Source organism: Theobroma cacao, chromosome 6 (assembly GCF_000208745.1).
Source record: "Theobroma cacao cultivar B97-61/B2 chromosome 6, Criollo_cocoa_genome_V2, whole genome shotgun sequence".
Classification (NCBI taxonomy): Eukaryota; Viridiplantae; Streptophyta; class Magnoliopsida; order Malvales; family Malvaceae; genus Theobroma; species Theobroma cacao.
Window position 1 is genome coordinate 25,711,804 of NC_030855.1, and position 17,440 is coordinate 25,729,243.

Sequence of the window (17,440 nt, forward strand, 5' to 3'; positions counted from 1 at the left end):
TAATTCGTAATTGCCTTTATTTCAAATTGTTGAAGGATTTTCTTGGTCATTAGACATGGGCCAGGCTCAGGCCAGTCCCTTAAGAGCTGGATCTACATTCCTCGCCGGAGTGATTAGCTGCTCTCTATGGGCTCCACTCCTGAGCTTCTATGCCTAATGGCGCCCCAACTCAAACTTTAAATTAAGCTTTCCTAGTATGAAGGCACGCTTATTATGTTACGGATCGGATCTGAAGCCTTTGAATATATAAATAATTAAATAAAAGCTTTTTAACTCTTATTATATTCTTTTTAAATGTGAGTTCATGATAAGTGATATCATATTAAATTTAAATCTTTATTAATATTAATGTGAGATCCTCATGAAATATACAAAGATCGAGATAAATTTGAATTAGAGTAAAAATCCATAGATAGATTTAAATTAGTGTAAAAGTTCATGCAGTGAAATAGAATAAAATATTACGAATCCTAAGTCAATAAAAAATGAGTATATATTAAGAATATAAACTTTAACTTTCTACCATTTATCAAGCATATTATTTAAGTTGAAAATGTGAATATGTATATCTATACTTTTCATCAATCAATCAAAATTAAACGCATAAAAGTTCAAAATTAAAACACAATAAAGAATTCAATCACTAGAATCTCAAGATTAAGATAAATTAGATAAATCAAAATTCATAAAAAAATGATTTAAATTCAAAAAACAAAACACACACGTCTTTATCTAGTAAGCTTTTTTTTAAAAAAAAAACCTTAAATAGTAAAATGAATTTTTAAATTATCTGACAATAAAACTTTTATTTTTTTGATTCGTATCATACAAACCTTTAATTCCAAACAAAAAATTAATAATCATCAATTTTAATATTAATTAATATTTTTATTCACATGACATATAACGAGATTATGTAATAATTGATATAATTGTATTAAATATTTATTTCATGATTGTCAATTTTTTGTTAGAAATTATAAAAGTATATAAGAGAATTTTAATATAATAAAAATTTAATTACATAGATAGATATAATTCAATTTTTTTAATGCTTAAATCAATAAAGAATTAATAGTAAAAGCAATCAAGGCCAAAGCATTAGAATTTAAAAAGAGAAAAAAAAGAAGGCAGCAATTTTGATAAGGTAAAATAAAATTTCAAAATTTGAAATTTATTAAAATCTTGCTATCCTATGTCCATCCATCTTGAAAACCGACAATAGCATGATAATCCCATGGCTATAACCCCATCTAATCAATTCCAATCGTTTGAAAGCGACGTTGCCAGCGCAGCAATCTGGGAAAAAAATGCAAAATACATCCTCAAAGCGGCATCGTTTAACCTCTGAAAGGCTCTAATGAAACGATGCCGTTTTAATCCTTCCCATCAGTTATCCCCGAGCGCCAAACTTGTTATAAAAGAGGGAAATCAAATTTAGGAAACCACTCTCTCTCTCTCTCTCTCATTTTTATTTATGTTTTTTTCAATTTCAAATTTCAAAACCTCAACACTGTTAGCCTGAAAATGGAGGCAAGTCCAATCCCGATCGGATCGTGTTCCAAAGAGCACCAGAAGATCTACAGAGATTGGTTCAATGTCGCCGATTCAGGTTTCTTCCTTTACTTTTCTATATTCTTCAATCATTTTTTTTCTTTTTTGTTGATTTCGACCGTGAAATTGCTTTGATTATGATAGATGGAGATGGACGTGTTACTGGAAATGATGCTACAAAGTTCTTCTCCATGTCTAAACTTTCTCGTCAAGAACTCAAGCAGGTAATAAAAACTCGTTGAGAAAGAGTAGTCATGCTTCAGTAAAAGCTATTTCAAGTTCATTTTAAGTGTTATTAGTAGTACTTCTGAAATCTTGATTTTGGAGAGCTTCGTTTATTTGCAAACTACGAACTGAGACGGGGCTTGTTTATGATTGGCCTCCCTTGGAATATGTAAATGATTTTTGGAATTATAAAAGACAGCTTGTATATTTGTAGATCTATGGAAACTTTTCCTTTCACTAGATTTTTCTTGTTAGGATTAATTTGCCCTTTTAGTGTTTGATCAGATTATGATTGTTTTTGAGTTCACGTTTCTCACCGTTTGTTTTTCCTTTTCTATCTTTAGATTTGGGCGATTGCGGATTCTAAACGACAAGGATTTCTAGGATTGACAGAGTTCATCGTTGCTATGCAGGTTGTAAAATGGAATGGAGTATTTAATTAAATAGAGATTTGATTTTTTTTTCTAATATGTAATTTGTGTGTTTGAATTTTTGTTGATTTTCAGCTGGTTTCTTTGGCACAAGCAGGAAATGAACTAACCTCTGATGTTCTTAAAAGTTCAGGTAAGTCGCGAATAACCTACTCTGTTTTGCTCTTTTGTCATTGTTTTGGTATCAATTTGACAAAGTAACACAGAGTCACAGACTGATTTACTTACTTCAGAAATTGACATGTGATGCTTCAGAATTGTTACATTTCTCAAAGTAGTGATTTTTTTTTTTGAAATTAATGCTTATTTAGGTCAAAACGTAGTATATACCGAAGATTTGTGGAAATATATTGCTATTGGCTCTCTTGTGGCCTTATTCTGGTTATTTAATCCATGTTGATGTGTACTTTCGTTTGTTCCAGTTGATGCAGAGAATATTAGTCTTCCTATAATGGAAGGTTTGGATGCCTTAGCAGTGGTAAGGGATGTTCTTTGTTTCGCCTTCTAATTTTAATTACTTGAGTTAATTTCTTAGTTTTGATAAATTTCATTGCTCTTTTTTCCCAGAAGAGCAAGGATTCGACAACCAATGGGGAGCCTGAAATGAATGGTTAGATACTATACTATCTTCAAGTGTTTTCCATGAGGTTGCTCGATTGCGCTTTCATGAGTTAGCTTACTGTTAATGATGCAGGAACTACTCATCCCCAAGTTCCAACATCTGCTAAATGGTTTACTTCAAAGTCTGCAAGAAAGGTAATCTCTCGGTTTCTCTTTGCCCTTAAGGGTGTTTGTCTTGCCTCTAGGTTGACTTGCTCATGCTGCACTGTAACCTTTTGCATCACAACACATCCTGGTTGTGATGTCTTAACTTTTCACTATGTTAACGTGTTGTACAACTTCTTAAGCTGCATCTGTTTGTAAAGATGTCTTCATTTCAATATTTTGCTTGATGAGTTTGCTTTCTCTGTTTATTGCTTAGACCCCTGCAAGCGCAGTTACCTCAATTATTGATGGCTTGAAGAGACTTTACATTGAAAAGCTAAAGCCATTGGAAGTTACCTATCGATTTAATGATTTTGTGTCTCCTTTCTTGGTAAGTGAAATATGCTTTGATTTTAACCCCAAAAAAAAAAAAGTTTGTGCTTTTATTTATCAGTGAGAGATGTTAAACTTGAATTGAATGGTTCCATCTCTGTAGATTTTGAAGCAGAGTATCCACGTGCCACTGTGGCATTTCATATTCTCTTACGCACAAAGCATTTCATTAATGCATTAAATTGATTTGTGATTTTTTCCATGCAGACAAACAGTGACTTTGATGCTAAACCAATGGTTATGCTTTTGGGTCAGTATTCAACTGGGAAAACTACATTTATAAAGCATTTGTTGCAATGTGATTACCCAGGTAAGTTCGAGGCATTTATTCCCTTTCTCTTTCCTATAAACACGATGGTAGTTGATTATGATGTGTGCTGAGCTTTTCATCATCATTCTATTGACAGGAGCTCATATAGGACCAGAGCCTACAACTGATAGATTTGTGGTTGTAATGGTATGTAAAGCCACGTCTAAGTTTTCTGGTTTTGAAAGTGATTATATGAGTCAATGTGTTCTAATACGTGTCATTGATTGCAATACTTGCTTTTGTATATAATATCATCCTGCGTATAACCTTTCTGAGTGGCCATCACCATTCTTGTGAGATCTGTTGGCACTATTATGTACAATGTCAAAAAAGTCATCTGTTTAGATATTCTTACGCCAAATGAGTAACCTTCACTTGGAAGGTAATGGTTTGTAGTAAACAAAAATCTTACTACAATATGCAGTTTGAATGTTGTAAAAGATTTGTAATGTTTCTTGTATATTTCCAGAATGGACCTGACGAAAGAAGTATACCTGGGAACACTATTGCTGTTCATGCAGACCTGCCATTTGGTGGCTTGACAACGTTTGGAGGAGCGTTTTTATCAAAGTTTGAGTGTTCTCAAATGCCACATCCAGTGAGAATTATTGAGTTTTTCTTTTACTGTTTTCATATTGATTATATTTCAGTTTACTGTTACTGATGTCATTGTCATGTTTGCAGTTGTTAGATCAAATAACATTTGTTGACACTCCTGGAGTTCTATCTGGAGAAAAACAAAGAACACAACGAAGTTATGATTTCACCGGTGTTATATCATGGTTTGCAGCTAAATGTGATCTCATCCTTCTGCTGTTTGACCCGCACAAATTAGACATAAGTGATGAATTTAAACGAGTAATTTCATCTTTACGTGGTAATGATGACAAGATACGCGTTGTCCTGAATAAAGCACACCAAGTTGATACCCAACAAGTACGATATTCTGTTCCATTTTTCAATTGGCAGACTTCTGTTATTGTTACATTCATTACAACTCACCAACTTCATATCAACAGCTAATGAGAGTTTATGGAGCTTTGATGTGGTCACTGGGAAAAGTTCTGAATACTCCAGAGGTTGTGCGTGTTTACATCGGGTAAGTTTATTTTCCTCAAAAAATTATTTCACTGGACAGTTTTGGCTAGTGATTAGGTTCTAATCTATCCTCTCTTGATAGCTCTTTCAATGATAAGCTCCTTAATGAAGCTGCCATTGGTCCACTGGGGCAAGATCTTTTCGAGAAAGAACAAGATGACCTTCTCAAGGACTTGATAGACATTCCAAGAAAGGCTTGTGATCGTCGGGTGTGTTTCTCTCCTCTTCATAAATATTGTTCATCATGTTTAGTTATTGTTTATGTGCATGAAGGGTAAATGCATGGTTGCAGATCAATGAATTCGTGAAGCGTGCTAGAGCTGCAAAAATCCATGCTTATATAATTAGCCATCTCAAGAAGGAGATGCCTGCTATGATGGGCAAAGCTAAAGCTCAACAACGACTTATCGATAATCTTGAAGACGAATTCGGGAAGGTCTTGCTCTGTTTCATCTCTTTGTCATCTCATCTTTTTCCTTTCATTTTCATTCGTTTTTCACTCCTAGTACTTGCTCGCAAACAGGTGCAACGAGACTTCCATCTGCCGGCCGGCGATTTCCCAAGCGTGGAGCACTACAGGGAGGTGTTGAATGGTTACAGCATCGATAGATTCGAAAAGTTGAAACCTAAGATGATACAAGCTGTAGATGATATGTTAGGATATGAAATCCCAGAGCTCCTGAAAATCTTCAGGAATCCTTATGAATGAAGCTTGAGGGATCAGAGTGGCGAAAAGAAGAATATTGCTTCTGTTGCAATATTCGTAGCTTTTGCTACGCTTTAGCCTTTTCTTATTATGCTTTTCAAGCGTGTTTTCATCAAATAAAATGTCCCTTTTGTCAATGTATTCACTGCCCGTTCATCAGACTTTGAAAAATTCGACCCTTGGAAATAGTCCAATAGAGATGACAAAAGAGTGATTCAATTTTGGCATTTGAATTGATCTAGATGTAAGATTAGACTGCCATGCCTATGACCAGTTCTGAGGAAAATGTTGCAGTGCCTAAGTCGGCGCTGCCATGGTCAATCTCTTGAAGGTTTTTTGTAATTTAGCAAATTAATTAATGGGTTTAGGTTATTTATATGGGAAAAAACCATGTCAAAGTAATGTGATTCATTTAAAATTAACAAACAAGCAAACAGAAAGGAAAAAAAAAAACAAATCTGAAGTCAGATTCTCTTAAGCATGTGGGGGATAACACCACTTGGCAAAACTGCAAATGTAAGAAAGGAAAAACCTATTAATTTCTTTTGACAGAAAAATATTGAATATTTATATTTTTTCAACGGTCAAGGTTTTCCAACAACAGCAAAAATCTTCTGGTCAATAGTTGAAAAGGTATATTATTAGAAACAAAACTTTTTTTGACTTTACGATTTCGTTATATAGTCTCTAGTTCAAATTTTTAATTTAATTGAGATCCTAATATATCAGTAAAGAGTAATAGATTTTGATATTATTTATCACGAATGATATTAGTAAAACCAGACTAATTAGTAATTAATATACTAGTTGATATGTTTACCAAAAAATATAAATGAGCATACTTATAATTATTTTCTTATGAATATGCTTGAATTTCTTGAATAATATGTTACAAAAATGATAATTTCATATTTTTAAAGGGGTAACGTTTGAGATTATTATTTTTATTGTTTCTATTTACTATATTATCTGATCATATGAAAAATAATATATAAAATTTATAAAAAAATATATTTTTTAAAATTTGTCGTTGTCTTAAAAGACACTGTATGCCTTTTGACTAGTGTTTTTGGGTTTTTTTTTTAATTTTTATTGGGGTGATTTTTTAAAGAAATAATCAGTAAATATTTTTAAATAACGGCGGGTTGGTCTTCGACAGAGGTTTTATATAACAGAAGATGGGAGAACACTTTGATTTTGCCATTGCAGAGTTGAAGGAAAATGGAGAAGATGCAGAAGAAGATAGCGAAAAGATTTGAAGGCAAAGTTGCAATCGTGACTGCTTCGACTCAAGGCATCGGTTTCGGCATCGCCGAGCGGCTTGCTTTGGAAGGTGCCTCCGTCGTCATCTCTTCCCGCAAGCAGGTTCTGATCTGATAAAAATCTTTCTACCCTTTGATCTCTTCTTTATATATTCAAAGGTTTAATCAGATGGATTACATGCAACATCACAACCATTCGTCGAGTGAGACTTTGTAAATGATCGTGGTGTGATCTGTGAATTGTAATAAGATTCTTTTTTGGCCTTTTACTTGTTTGTGCTGTTTCTGCTGCAAGCTGCTGTTTTTCTTGCGAAACAAACAGAAAATTCACATGATAATAGTGATTTGCTTCAATTGTTTCTTGTTTGATTTGTTTTGAATCTACCTGCAGAAAAACGTGGATGAGGCAGTTGGAAAGCTTAAAGCTAATGGCATACAGGTTTTGGGGGTCGTTTGTCATGTATCCAATGCGCAGCAAAGGAAGAATCTGATAAACAAGACTGTTGAGGTTAGTCAGTGAAAATCTTGGATTGTAATACGATCAGTGACTATGAAAAATAAGCTAAACTTGAGAATTTGAACATTTTCCCTTTGATATGATAATCGTAGTATGCCATTTTTATGAGATGGTGGATTTGGTTTCAGAAATATGGAAAAATAGATGTGATTGTATCAAACGCTGCTGTAAATCCAGTTAACATGCCCTTGCTGCAAACCCAAGAATCTATTCTCGACAAGCTATGGGAGACAAACGTCAAAGCATCCATACTTCTTCTGCAGGTAATTGACTGCTCTGAATGAAGATTAATGTCGGAAACAAAAGGAAAATAGTTAAAGTAAACTGTTGTTGTTGCATGATCTGGCTATTCTTTGACACATTTTGCATCCTTACCATAGATTAACCCTCATAGTTTACAGCAGGGTCACTTTCCTGAATCTGGTTTTGTTTGACTTGACAAGTTTGGAAGGTTCATAGCCTGTTTCCTTATGCAATGCAGGATGCAGCTCCTCATTTGCAGAAAGGTTCGTCGGTTATATTTGTTTCTTCACTTGGTGGATATCAACCGCAGCCTTCCATGGCAATGTATGGCGTTACCAAGACAGCCCTTCTTGGCCTGACCAAGGTTAATATATTCAAAAGAATTCCACAAGTTTTTCAGGGATGTTCTGTTCTTCTTATAGTCTCCCTTCCTCTCCATCCCCTTTTTCCAGGCTCTCGCTGCTGAGATGGCCCCTGATATTCGTGTAAATTGTGTTGCCCCTGGTTTCGTACCCACCCGCTTTGCAGCATACATCACAGCAAACGAGACCACAGTAAGTAATAATACAATCTGGCATCTTTTGTTCTGCCTTCAATCTTGATCTGAAACCTGGAATTTGGAATTTGTTGCAGAGGAAGACCTTTGAGAAGACTACCTTACTTAACAGGCTTGGCACTCCGGAAGAAATAGCTGCTGCAACTGCTTTCTTGGCTTCGGATGATGCATCTTATATTACAGGAGAAACTTTGATTGTTGCAGGAGGAACCCCCTCTAGACTGTAGTTAATTTCCTCTTCGTTATTACTCTCCCTCCCTCCTTTATCAAATCTTCCTTTGTCCTTTTAATCTCTGTATTCAGTGTGCTATTCCTATCACAAACATTTGGTTTATTACCCTTTGAAGTGGAACAACTTCACAGGAAGATTAATAAATGCTGGATCATTTCCTTTTTTTTCTTTTACTATATTAGAATTAAAGCATGAACATTCAAAAATTTCCTTACTTTATTCAACTAAATTCTTCAATTTTCTTGTACTATTAACTACAATATGGTAGTCCATATTTTTGATGTCTATATAACATATAATCTGATAAGTTGATGTAATCATATAATAATCGGTGAGTAATGTGACGGTCCATGTGATTAAATGCTTCCATTACATCAATTATAAAAATATTAATTAACATTTTATTTAAGATTATTAATTTTTTATTAAATTTTATATTTTTATTTAAATACAAATAAAAAATTAAGTGCGGTTACAAATATGATAAATTCATAGCAATTTTTTTTATTCTTTAATACGTGTACGGTAGTTTATTAATACTGCAAAAGCCGAGGGAGGAGGGAAGTAAAGGACAAGCTAAGAGGACAACTCTTCTTGGAAATGAAGAAGATGGAGATGAAGGGTAGGAGGAGGTTCGAAGGCAAAGTAGCGATCGTGACGGCGTCGACTCAAGGCATCGGCTTGAGCATCGCCGAGCGTCTCGGCTTAGAAGGGGCCTCCGTCGTCATCTCTTCTCGCAAACAGGTTTCCTTTTTTGGGTTTTTTTTTTTTTTAAATTCTCCCAAGCTGAAGCTTTTTTAATCGTTGACTTTGTTCTTTCGTTCTAAGAGTATCAGGCTTCGATCTCTTTTGCCTTGAAAAAATGAATCTTTGAAGAATTTTGGTTTGAAATGTGAGGATGGGTGTTTGTGCTTTTTGGTCTGCTTGTAGAAAAACGTGGATGAGGCAGTTGAAAAGCTTGAGAAGAAAGGGATTCAAGTGTTGGGTGTGGTTTGTCATGTGTCAAATGCACAACAGAGGAAGGATCTTATTCGAAAGACTGTTGAGGTTAGTATTTGATCCTATGTTTTTCTGTTCTTAATAACACAAAGTTATCATTTCCTTCCGTACGATTCTCTTCTGATATTGGAAATGAAGAAATGCAATCCAACAGTAAAGTTCAACAGTGAGTCTGTTTATATACAACGAACAATTCTTTTTGAAAGGTTGTAGCAGGAACTTCTTTAATTTAGGAGTTGGTGGTTTTGTTTCAGAAATATGGAAAGATAGATGTGGTTGTATCAAATGCTGCTGTAAATCCAACGGTAGATCCATTGTTGCAAACCCAAGAATCTATCCTTGACAAGCTATGGGAAACAAACGTGAAAGCAACTGTACTTCTTCTACAGGTAAATCACTTTGGGTGAAGATGAATGTTAGGAAATAAAAGAACATATATGCTTTAGGGTAGCATATATTGATGTACAGGTTATTGTGATTAGATTGTTGGTGGTACATCGTCTGGCTATACCATAGTTTGCCATTGCTTGCCATAGCGATTTACTTGGTCACTTTTCCGGAATCCGTATTTGTTAAACTTTGACAAGTATACGAGGAAGGGCCATGACGACTTCCTTATATATTGCAGGAGGCAGCTCCACACTTGCAGAAAGGTTCATCAGTTGTTCTTATTTCCTCAATTGCTGGCTTTCATCCGCAGGCTGCTATGGCTATGTATGGAGTAACTAAGACAGCCCTTCTCGGGTTGACCAAGGTTGGTATTCTGGTCCATTCCATTATATGCTATGAATTCTGCAAACCATCAACTCTTTTTCATCTTCTAAGCATTACCTGAACATATTTTAGGCCCTTGCAGTTGAGATGGCCCCTGATACTCGTGTAAATTGTGTTGCTCCTGGCTTTGTTCCAACCTACTTTGCAGCATACATCACAAAAGATGAGGTTGTGGTAAGTGAATATGTGACTTCTACTTTGGGCTCCTCTTGCCGAATTGATGTCATTTGTCTGTCTTGTCATGGACTGAATTTGAAATTGAAATGTTGCAGAGGAAGGCTGCTGAGGATCAGACGCTACTTCAAAGGCTTGGTACCCCGGAAGACATGGCTGCCGCAACTGCTTTCTTGGCGTCCGATGATGCTTCTTATATTACAGGAGAAAATCTTGTGGTGGCAGGGGGTATCCCCTCTAGACTTTAGTATACCTTTCTTTGTTGTAATGCCACCCCTTTCCTTTGTTTTCAAAAATAATAAGCAATGCGAATACAGACCTCACTCATCCGCTTGATTCATGTAGTTGGTTCGCTATTCCTATTACCAGAATTGCTATCTTTACTGCCAAAACTTTGATACAAAGATCAATAAAATCAGAAGCTCTCGTCTTTAATTTATTTACTAGTCGAACTTGAGTTGTAACCTTTGCAAATGAAAAGTTCCTTAGTTCTTTTTTTCTTAAAAGGTAAATAAAGTTAAACGCCTGTGATCATGATGGTATGCAAAGAAACAATGGAAACAGGCACAGCATTCTTTTCCTTGGGCAGTTGGGTGCGTGTCCCCTTGGAACCCTGAGCCTTGAGATTTCATTGCAGGCAAGGGAAAAGCTAAGGGAGAAGGGAGCAGTTATACAAGATGTCAAATCAGCCAAGGAATATCTGGAATAATATTTAGCATATATACCATGAACGGCAGGAGAATTCTTGTATATGTTACAATATTAGCATATCTACCATGTAATTTATCAACACTGCACGTGATTCAAGTGGAAAACATGTAAAAACTCAGAAGACAAAATACTTTACAGAGGCTATAAAGAAACCAACCATTTCTGAACCCCTTAAGGGTTCCTCTGCAACTTATGTACATTAACTCAAACTCATGGATCTTCACAATACAACATATTCTAGGTTCAGGCAAAAGAAAATCCTCCTTCCCCTAATGTAACTCAGTCATAATGCTGAGGCATGCTGATTTAGGAGTAGATTATCCTTGATTATTATGGGATTCCAGTCTTGCTGTTATGTGTCTTCTACCCCATTTGCATGCACTTGATTAGCAGGAAAAGGAAGACAGTAATATGGCACTGTGATATTCCCACCTTTTTCCATCCTTAACAGTATTTACTTGTGACGTCCAGTTGCAAACAGAATCTAATACGAAATGCGATGTAACTACACAGGGACAACATCATCATTCTGATTATCATCACAAGTTAATATAAGACCTTCAACATATGTTGGGAGGAGGCACCGGCTCCATTGACAGCCTGTTGAGATAGGTTCTGATGGTGGAACAATCATAAGTACATTATCATGGCGTCGGACAACCCCCATCACACTTACAGTGCTCCCTTCTTTTATGTAACTGTGTCACAACAAACGTCCTCTTTATCAGAACAGAACTGAAATTATACTCAGATGTTTCAAAAGGCTTCAATAAATGAAATCATTAATTTCCAAATTATTTAAAGCTAAAGTCTACAAATCCCACAAAGATGCAACTGAGGTGCGGAAAAAATCACCATGATACTACAAGCAGAACAATAAATGGCATACCCCTCCTTTAGGCGCATTATACGGTCATCACTAGAGAGATTGCGCTCTGCTAGCCAGCGTAAAAAGCTTGGAGATAAGTCCCTGTTTTGCTTTGTTATATCAGCTACAGTAGCTGGTTTGACAAATGGAGCAACCTTAGCTCCATAGCCTGCTTTGACTAATGCTCTTAATCCAGATTGGAAGTCTGATATGTAAAAATCAGCAACATATTTCTGTCCACAATAAAAAAGTTGCCTAAGAGAAAATTCACTCAGAAGCAACATTTCTGAGTTTGCCAAACAATACTGATAGAGATTCTGAAGATTTTTCTAAGCCAAAACAAATACCTCAGAATGTCTACATCCCCAGGAGAAGCAATGATGTTTAGGGTTTGCGGATTTACCACCCCATCCTTTATACTCGTACAATTCTGTGGAAACGTATACACATCTGGGCACCCTCTGGTAAGATGACTCCAAAGGAATGCTGCCACAGGTGACAACCTACAATAAGAGTTGAGATTTAATTAAACCTATAGCAAAATCAAAATATAAGAAATAAATACTTGAGTGTCTAATTATTGCACCATCAATTTCAGGTTTCATCCTTTATTTCTTCTTTAAAACCAAATAAGAAAACCACTCCAATTCGAAGTAGACAAACACCAAAACAACAAGACAATGGCAGATGTTAATGGTATTCATAGGCTTCCAATGCCAATATGTGCAGTTCCCCACAGGCAATGCTGTACCCTACCAGTGCATTTGGCATGTGAAGCATGCCTTCCCACGAGCCCACAATCATGTGCACATGTGTAACTCCTAATTAATGATCAGGCACGTTGGAAACCCAGAACCATAACTACCCCATCTTAAGCTGAGTAAACCAATCATTGCTTCTATATTGCAAAAAAATAAATATGCCTCGAGATCAGAATTACCACCAGTACATCAATTAGCTATACTTGGTTCAGCAGGGAACTCGAATAAAGATCATATGACATCTCTAGAATCAAGGAACAGCCAACTGGTTCGCTCAGTATGCTGCATAACCAAGATTTTACTAGAACGACAGGTAGAATAAAACAACCATTTACCCCACCAATATTCAAATTGTTTCCAGCAGAGAACATGTATTCCACACCATCAAGAGATTTCCTTTCAGCTATAGGAACAAGAGCCTTTGTTTGCAGAACAAAATAGATAGTTAGACACCCACATTTAGTATTCTCACCTAAAATCCCATGATTAAAAGTACCTTAAACAAATACCGAACCGAATCCAAACATCAAATCGTTAACTCATCTAACAAAAGAAAAACCAACCACCCCCCCCTCCCCTGACAATAATGACAAATGTGAATTACCATATTAGACATTTATCTAAATGGCAATTAAAATGACAAATCAACACGCATCAATTAATGCCGAATATGTTTAGAGCAGTTTTCAGTTTCCACAAATAGACATAAAGAGTAAACCAAAATATAACTTAGTAAAAATTTTACCCCTGTAACTTTCACGTATTGGCCATCAACAGCACCTCTAAGCTCAGCATCCGGGTACCTCCTCACGTACCCCACCAAGCCTTCCCTTCCCCAAATACAATTCCAAAGTAATCCCAAACCCAGGGGCGCCACCACCGCACCCACCGCCCCAAGAACCACCACCTTCTTCACGGCCACCATCAGAAACGCCCCCACCAACAGCCCCATCACCACCACCACCATCACCACCCAAATCACTGCCTTCGACACCCTAAATCCAAACCTCATCCCTTCCCCGAGACTCGTCACCCCAGGCCCGTACCCTGCTTTCCCCGACGAGGCAACCGCTTGCTCGGCCTGGCCGAGCTGCCCCGACCTCCTGGGACCCGAGCTGAGAGGACCTGAGGTGATGAGCCCGGTAGGCTGAAGAGGCATGGGCCCGGAGGATTTCCTGATCGGGCCTGAGTTGGACCCAGATCGGACGGATCCACTGTTGGGCTGAGAAGAAGAGGAAGTACGTGAAGGTTGCACAAGTTGCTGCTGCTGCTTGGAGTTGGGATTCGAAGAAGGTCCGTTGGATGAGGACTGATCAAGCACGGGGATGTCGAACATTTTGCCCAACTCCCCGGATTTTTTAACGTCACCGCCTGTGTACGGTACTGCCCGCAACGACATTGTCGGTTGCCTCTCTTTCAGCTGCTCCGGCCTGCCCGACACCACCAGCCCACTGCTCAGCTGGTGAGACTGAATACGAGAACCCATTCTTCCTCTTTTCTGTTTATTTATCTTTGATATGAAAACAAGCACACTCAGAGAGAGAGAGAGAGAGAGTTTGGGGAGTTGCAGAGAGAGTGGAGAGTAGTGGGAGTTAGAGTAGGAAGAGTGGGGAGTGGTAGCAGGATGGAATGACGAAAACGAGTTGGCGGAAACGCCGTAATGGCATGTGTGTCCTTTTCTCTTTGAAATGGCGGTGCGCTGTTCGCTGTTTGAGGCTTTCGGGAGGGTTGATGTGCCACGGCCCGCGGGTCCACAGCTTTTACTAATTTTTTTTTTGGCCTTTGTGAATTTACTTTTCCATCCTTATCCTCTAGAAAGAAGCTCGATGGCTACTCTCCAATCACGATTTGCCATGCCACCATCGTGTCTTGTTACGGGATTATTACCTTCTTTTCAAAAAAAAATTTATTTATGTTACGGTGAAGAGTTATCTACAATAAGCTAGCCCTTCACTCAAATTAAATAATAAAAATAAATTTTAATTATTTTTATATGCTTTATTAGTCAAAATTAAGTTAACAAATTCAAAATAAATTCGATATTTAGACTATTTATAAATTAAAATAAATAATTTATAAGTAATACATACAGTAAAAATTAAAATAAATATTAAAATATTTATTGTTTATAATCGAATTCATACCTAATATTTATTCATACTATTTATTACCATCCTTGAGAAGGAGACAAGATTATAAAGTGATGATGAATGGTAAGTAAATAAGTATTCAAAACAATGTGAAAACATTTAAGTAGAATTAGGTTATTATTGAATTCGGATGGAGTTTAATTTTGTAAGTTATCATAAATATAATTTTTAAATAAATAAAAGAGTTTGAGTGTTAATTAAATTTTTATAAGATATTATTTATTAGGATTTAATAAAATATAAAAATTAAATTTTATATAATAAAATTTAAATACAATTACCTTATCTTGGCTATGACTACATGAGAGGTAAAATTGCCTAAAAAGGGAAGTAATGGTGGTTATCAGGTGTCACAGTCAAAATCGGTGAGCAGTGGTCCCACCCAAGAAAGGTTGGCGATGAGGTTGATTGGGTCCTACAAGTTAGATCTTCTCTTGCCAGAAGATCTGCCGGTCTGTATCATTTCTTTCCGCACAATCATTGAACGGTTAGGATAATCCAATCACAATCACGACCCCAATTCTTAATTTTGGCATGCTTAAGGCGGGTCCACCTCCTCCTGCCCACTTGCATTGCATCACTGCCACCGCTCGAGTCTACTAGTACTAGATCTACCCAATCAATTCCAAAAATAAAGTCCATTTTACTTGTCTAGTTATACAACATTACACTTTTCCTTTAAAATATTTTTTTTTCTCCAATTTCAAATCCTCATTTTTTTTTTCAATTTTACAAAAATTAAGATAAAAATATTTAATTTTAAAAGCAATAAATTAAAAAATTAGACGAAATGAGCATTATCATATTTTATATTAAAAAATAAAATTTCGATATATGTATTTAGCTAATTATCTATAATTGTAATACAAAGTTCCTAAAATATAGTAATAGTTTGCTTGATAGACAAATGGTAAATACCCAAAATTAAATGCATATTTATCATTATTTAGCGACGGTAGCCAATGAGTGGAAGTGCTGATTCTTGTCACAGATTAAGTGGTCGGTAAAGAGTCCGTTAGAGACAAAACCGGTAGATGGGTTTGTTTGGGATGGTTTTTTTCGGTTTTCGGGTTTGATGTTTTAGCGACGATCGTACACGAAGGGAATCGTTAAGGGACAAATACGGCAATTCACTCTTCACACTCGTCGGTACTGATGCAGACGGGCATCCAAGGTCTATGAGAAGATTGTTGCATGAAGGACAAAAATATACTTGGAAATTCAACAAAAAACAAAAGAATTGAAGTTTCCTTGCTTGTTAGATTTATTTTAATTTTGATAAAGGTTAAAAGATTTTCAATTATTTGATGATCTGTTCTTTTTTTTTTCATAAAACCTTGTTTAATTTCTTACGTAAAATAATATATAAGTTTACATTTAATATATTATCTGTTTATAATTATAATATTTCATTTTTATATCTTATGTGAATGTTGACTTATGTAAATGTTTAATTTAAAAAAGAAAGAGTATCAACAGATGAAAAAAGACGAAAAAAGCTTAGTCCTGAAAACTTTTAGAGAGAGAGAGAGAGAATGATGATGTTTAATTTTCGTAGGCAAAAGTGCCCTCCAAAAGCTTAGTCCTGAAAACTTTTAGAGAGAGAGAATGATGATGTTTAATTTTCGTAGGCAAAAGTGCCCTCCAGGTATGAAACAAAGATTTCAAAAATCCTTGCAACTTTGGAGGGTTTCGTCGTCTTTTTCTCATTCTCGTGGGGTAAAGCCAAAGTCATGAAAAAGTCACTTCATGATTCTGATCTCCCCCCCCTTCCAAAAAGAAAGCATCATCTCTCCCTTTACTTTACTATGGAATCTTGTTTCCTAATTCCTCCCATTCTTGTCAAGAATTTCAATCTTTGATTTTGCAGTATAATAACATAAATTCACTGCAAATTCAATACCAATTGATATTTTTCTATTCACATGACATGTAACGTAATTTGATATCATAATCTCGTAATTATTTTAATTGTCACGTTATATACCATGCAACGTAAACATAAATGTTAATTTTTTATTAAAATTTTGAAGGGTAAGACTTAGAGTTTCATGAAAGACAAGCATCTATGGTCCATTTAAAGAATCTTGAAGAAAGATGTGGCAAACTTATATTAATAATTTCATGATGGGTGATGAATCAAAGCAAAATGGACCACAAGAGTTAGGTTTGGGGATTGCAATTATGGGGCAGGAGGGGGCAAAATGTTTGAGAGTGGACAAAAGGGGCAATTTGTCAGGGATTGATGAGTGAGCAACAATTAAGCAAATTGTATCAAGGTTGATTATCAAGTTCCTATTTAGGAAACACCTCTGACTTTGGCTACTAATTAGTTTTAGTCAATCAGATTTTGAGTGTTGGGACACCCCATTTCCAATTCCTTCTCAAAAATCTAACCCCATTTCGTATTTTTTTTGGATTAGTATCGCTTTCTAATCTTTTACAAGAAAATGAGTCGAGTCTAAATCGGGTCACGTCAGATCAGGTCGATGTTCTTTTATTTTCTTAAGTTTGATTACAACGAAATCATCAAAGATTTGGCATGTTGTAGTTCTATTTTCTTTCATTTCCCTTACACATTATAATAATAAGTATTTGTTGGAAAATATTTTTTAAAAAAATGGAGGAAAAAAGAACAAAAACCCAAAGTCCAAAACCCTTTTTGCAGGCAAAGGCCCAAAACCCATACCCATTTTTGCTTTGGACTCCTTCATAGTTCACCCTGTTGATCCAAGAACATGACTTTCCATCAAATTGGGTCGTGTGCTTCG

At 36.0% G+C, this 17,440-nt stretch overlaps 4 protein-coding genes across 5 annotated transcripts; 3 read left to right on the plus strand and 1 right to left on the minus strand.

Annotated features, from left to right (window-relative positions):
- On the plus strand, nucleotides 1,465–5,649 carry LOC18597251 (EH domain-containing protein 2). 2 transcript variants are annotated; one of them, XM_007026163.2, is made up of 16 exons: nucleotides 1,465–1,612; nucleotides 1,699–1,778; nucleotides 2,124–2,192; nucleotides 2,286–2,343; nucleotides 2,633–2,688; nucleotides 2,778–2,820; nucleotides 2,905–2,966; nucleotides 3,193–3,306; nucleotides 3,516–3,618; nucleotides 3,716–3,765; nucleotides 4,088–4,216; nucleotides 4,303–4,554; nucleotides 4,638–4,717; nucleotides 4,799–4,925; nucleotides 5,009–5,152; nucleotides 5,240–5,649. In XM_007026163.2, exons 1-16 carry the CDS (start codon nucleotides 1,528–1,530, stop codon nucleotides 5,423–5,425), a joined length of 1,638 nt encoding a protein of 545 aa, XP_007026225.2. In that variant the 5' UTR covers nucleotides 1,465–1,527; the 3' UTR covers nucleotides 5,426–5,649. The 2 variants fall into 2 exon arrangements, with proteins under 2 accessions (XP_007026225.2, XP_007026226.2); XM_007026164.2 differs by having other exon boundaries at nucleotides 2,781–2,820.
- LOC18597252 (tropinone reductase-like 3) lies at nucleotides 6,609–8,405 on the plus strand. Its single transcript, XM_018122985.1, has 6 exons — nucleotides 6,609–6,787; nucleotides 7,076–7,192; nucleotides 7,330–7,464; nucleotides 7,683–7,808; nucleotides 7,897–7,998; nucleotides 8,078–8,405. Exons 1-6 carry the CDS (start codon nucleotides 6,644–6,646, stop codon nucleotides 8,225–8,227), a joined length of 774 nt encoding a protein of 257 aa, XP_017978474.1. The 5' UTR covers nucleotides 6,609–6,643; the 3' UTR covers nucleotides 8,228–8,405.
- LOC18597253 (tropinone reductase-like 3) lies at nucleotides 8,728–10,618 on the plus strand. Its single transcript, XM_007026169.2, has 6 exons — nucleotides 8,728–8,976; nucleotides 9,163–9,279; nucleotides 9,486–9,620; nucleotides 9,860–9,985; nucleotides 10,078–10,179; nucleotides 10,278–10,618. The coding sequence occupies exons 1-6, from the start codon at nucleotides 8,833–8,835 to the stop codon at nucleotides 10,425–10,427; spliced, it is 774 nt and encodes a 257-aa protein (XP_007026231.1). The 5' UTR covers nucleotides 8,728–8,832; the 3' UTR covers nucleotides 10,428–10,618.
- LOC18597254 (uncharacterized membrane protein At1g16860) lies at nucleotides 10,865–14,383 on the minus strand. Its single transcript, XM_018123633.1, has 4 exons — nucleotides 13,265–14,383; nucleotides 12,106–12,261; nucleotides 11,780–11,991; nucleotides 10,865–11,588 (listed from the first exon to the last, which is right to left on the minus strand). Exons 1-4 carry the CDS (start codon nucleotides 14,003–14,005, stop codon nucleotides 11,396–11,398), a joined length of 1,302 nt encoding a protein of 433 aa, XP_017979122.1. The 5' UTR covers nucleotides 14,006–14,383; the 3' UTR covers nucleotides 10,865–11,395.

Excerpts from the sequence above, each read along its gene's own strand:
- LOC18597253 (XM_007026169.2), top strand. The coding sequence starts at position 8,833 with ATGAAGAAGATGGAGATGAAGGGTAGGAGGAGGTTCGAAGGCAAAGTA. Across the intron at positions 8,977-9,162 it reads TCATCTCTTCTCGCAAACAG|AAAAACGTGGATGAGGCAGT; the intron begins GTTTCCTTTTTT and ends GTCTGCTTGTAG. Across the intron at positions 10,180-10,277 it reads TCACAAAAGATGAGGTTGTG|AGGAAGGCTGCTGAGGATCA; the intron begins GTAAGTGAATAT and ends GAAATGTTGCAG.
- LOC18597252 (XM_018122985.1), top strand. The coding sequence starts at position 6,644 with ATGGAGAAGATGCAGAAGAAGATAGCGAAAAGATTTGAAGGCAAAGTT. Across the intron at positions 7,809-7,896 it reads CCCTTCTTGGCCTGACCAAG|GCTCTCGCTGCTGAGATGGC; the intron begins GTTAATATATTC and ends CCCTTTTTCCAG. Across the intron at positions 7,999-8,077 it reads TCACAGCAAACGAGACCACA|AGGAAGACCTTTGAGAAGAC; the intron begins GTAAGTAATAAT and ends AATTTGTTGCAG.
- LOC18597254 (XM_018123633.1), bottom strand. The coding sequence starts at position 14,005 with ATGGGTTCTCGTATTCAGTCTCACCAGCTGAGCAGTGGGCTGGTGGTG. Across the intron at positions 11,992-12,105 it reads GGGGATGTAGACATTCTGAG|AAATATGTTGCTGATTTTTA; the intron begins GTATTTGTTTTG and ends TATTGTGGACAG. Across the intron at positions 11,589-11,779 it reads ATAATGCGCCTAAAGGAGGG|TTACATAAAAGAAGGGAGCA; the intron begins GTATGCCATTTA and ends GTTGTGACACAG.
- LOC18597251 (XM_007026163.2), top strand. The coding sequence starts at position 1,528 with ATGGAGGCAAGTCCAATCCCGATCGGATCGTGTTCCAAAGAGCACCAG. Across the intron at positions 2,821-2,904 it reads TGGGGAGCCTGAAATGAATG|GAACTACTCATCCCCAAGTT; the intron begins GTTAGATACTAT and ends TTAATGATGCAG. Across the intron at positions 4,217-4,302 it reads GTTCTCAAATGCCACATCCA|TTGTTAGATCAAATAACATT; the intron begins GTGAGAATTATT and ends TCATGTTTGCAG.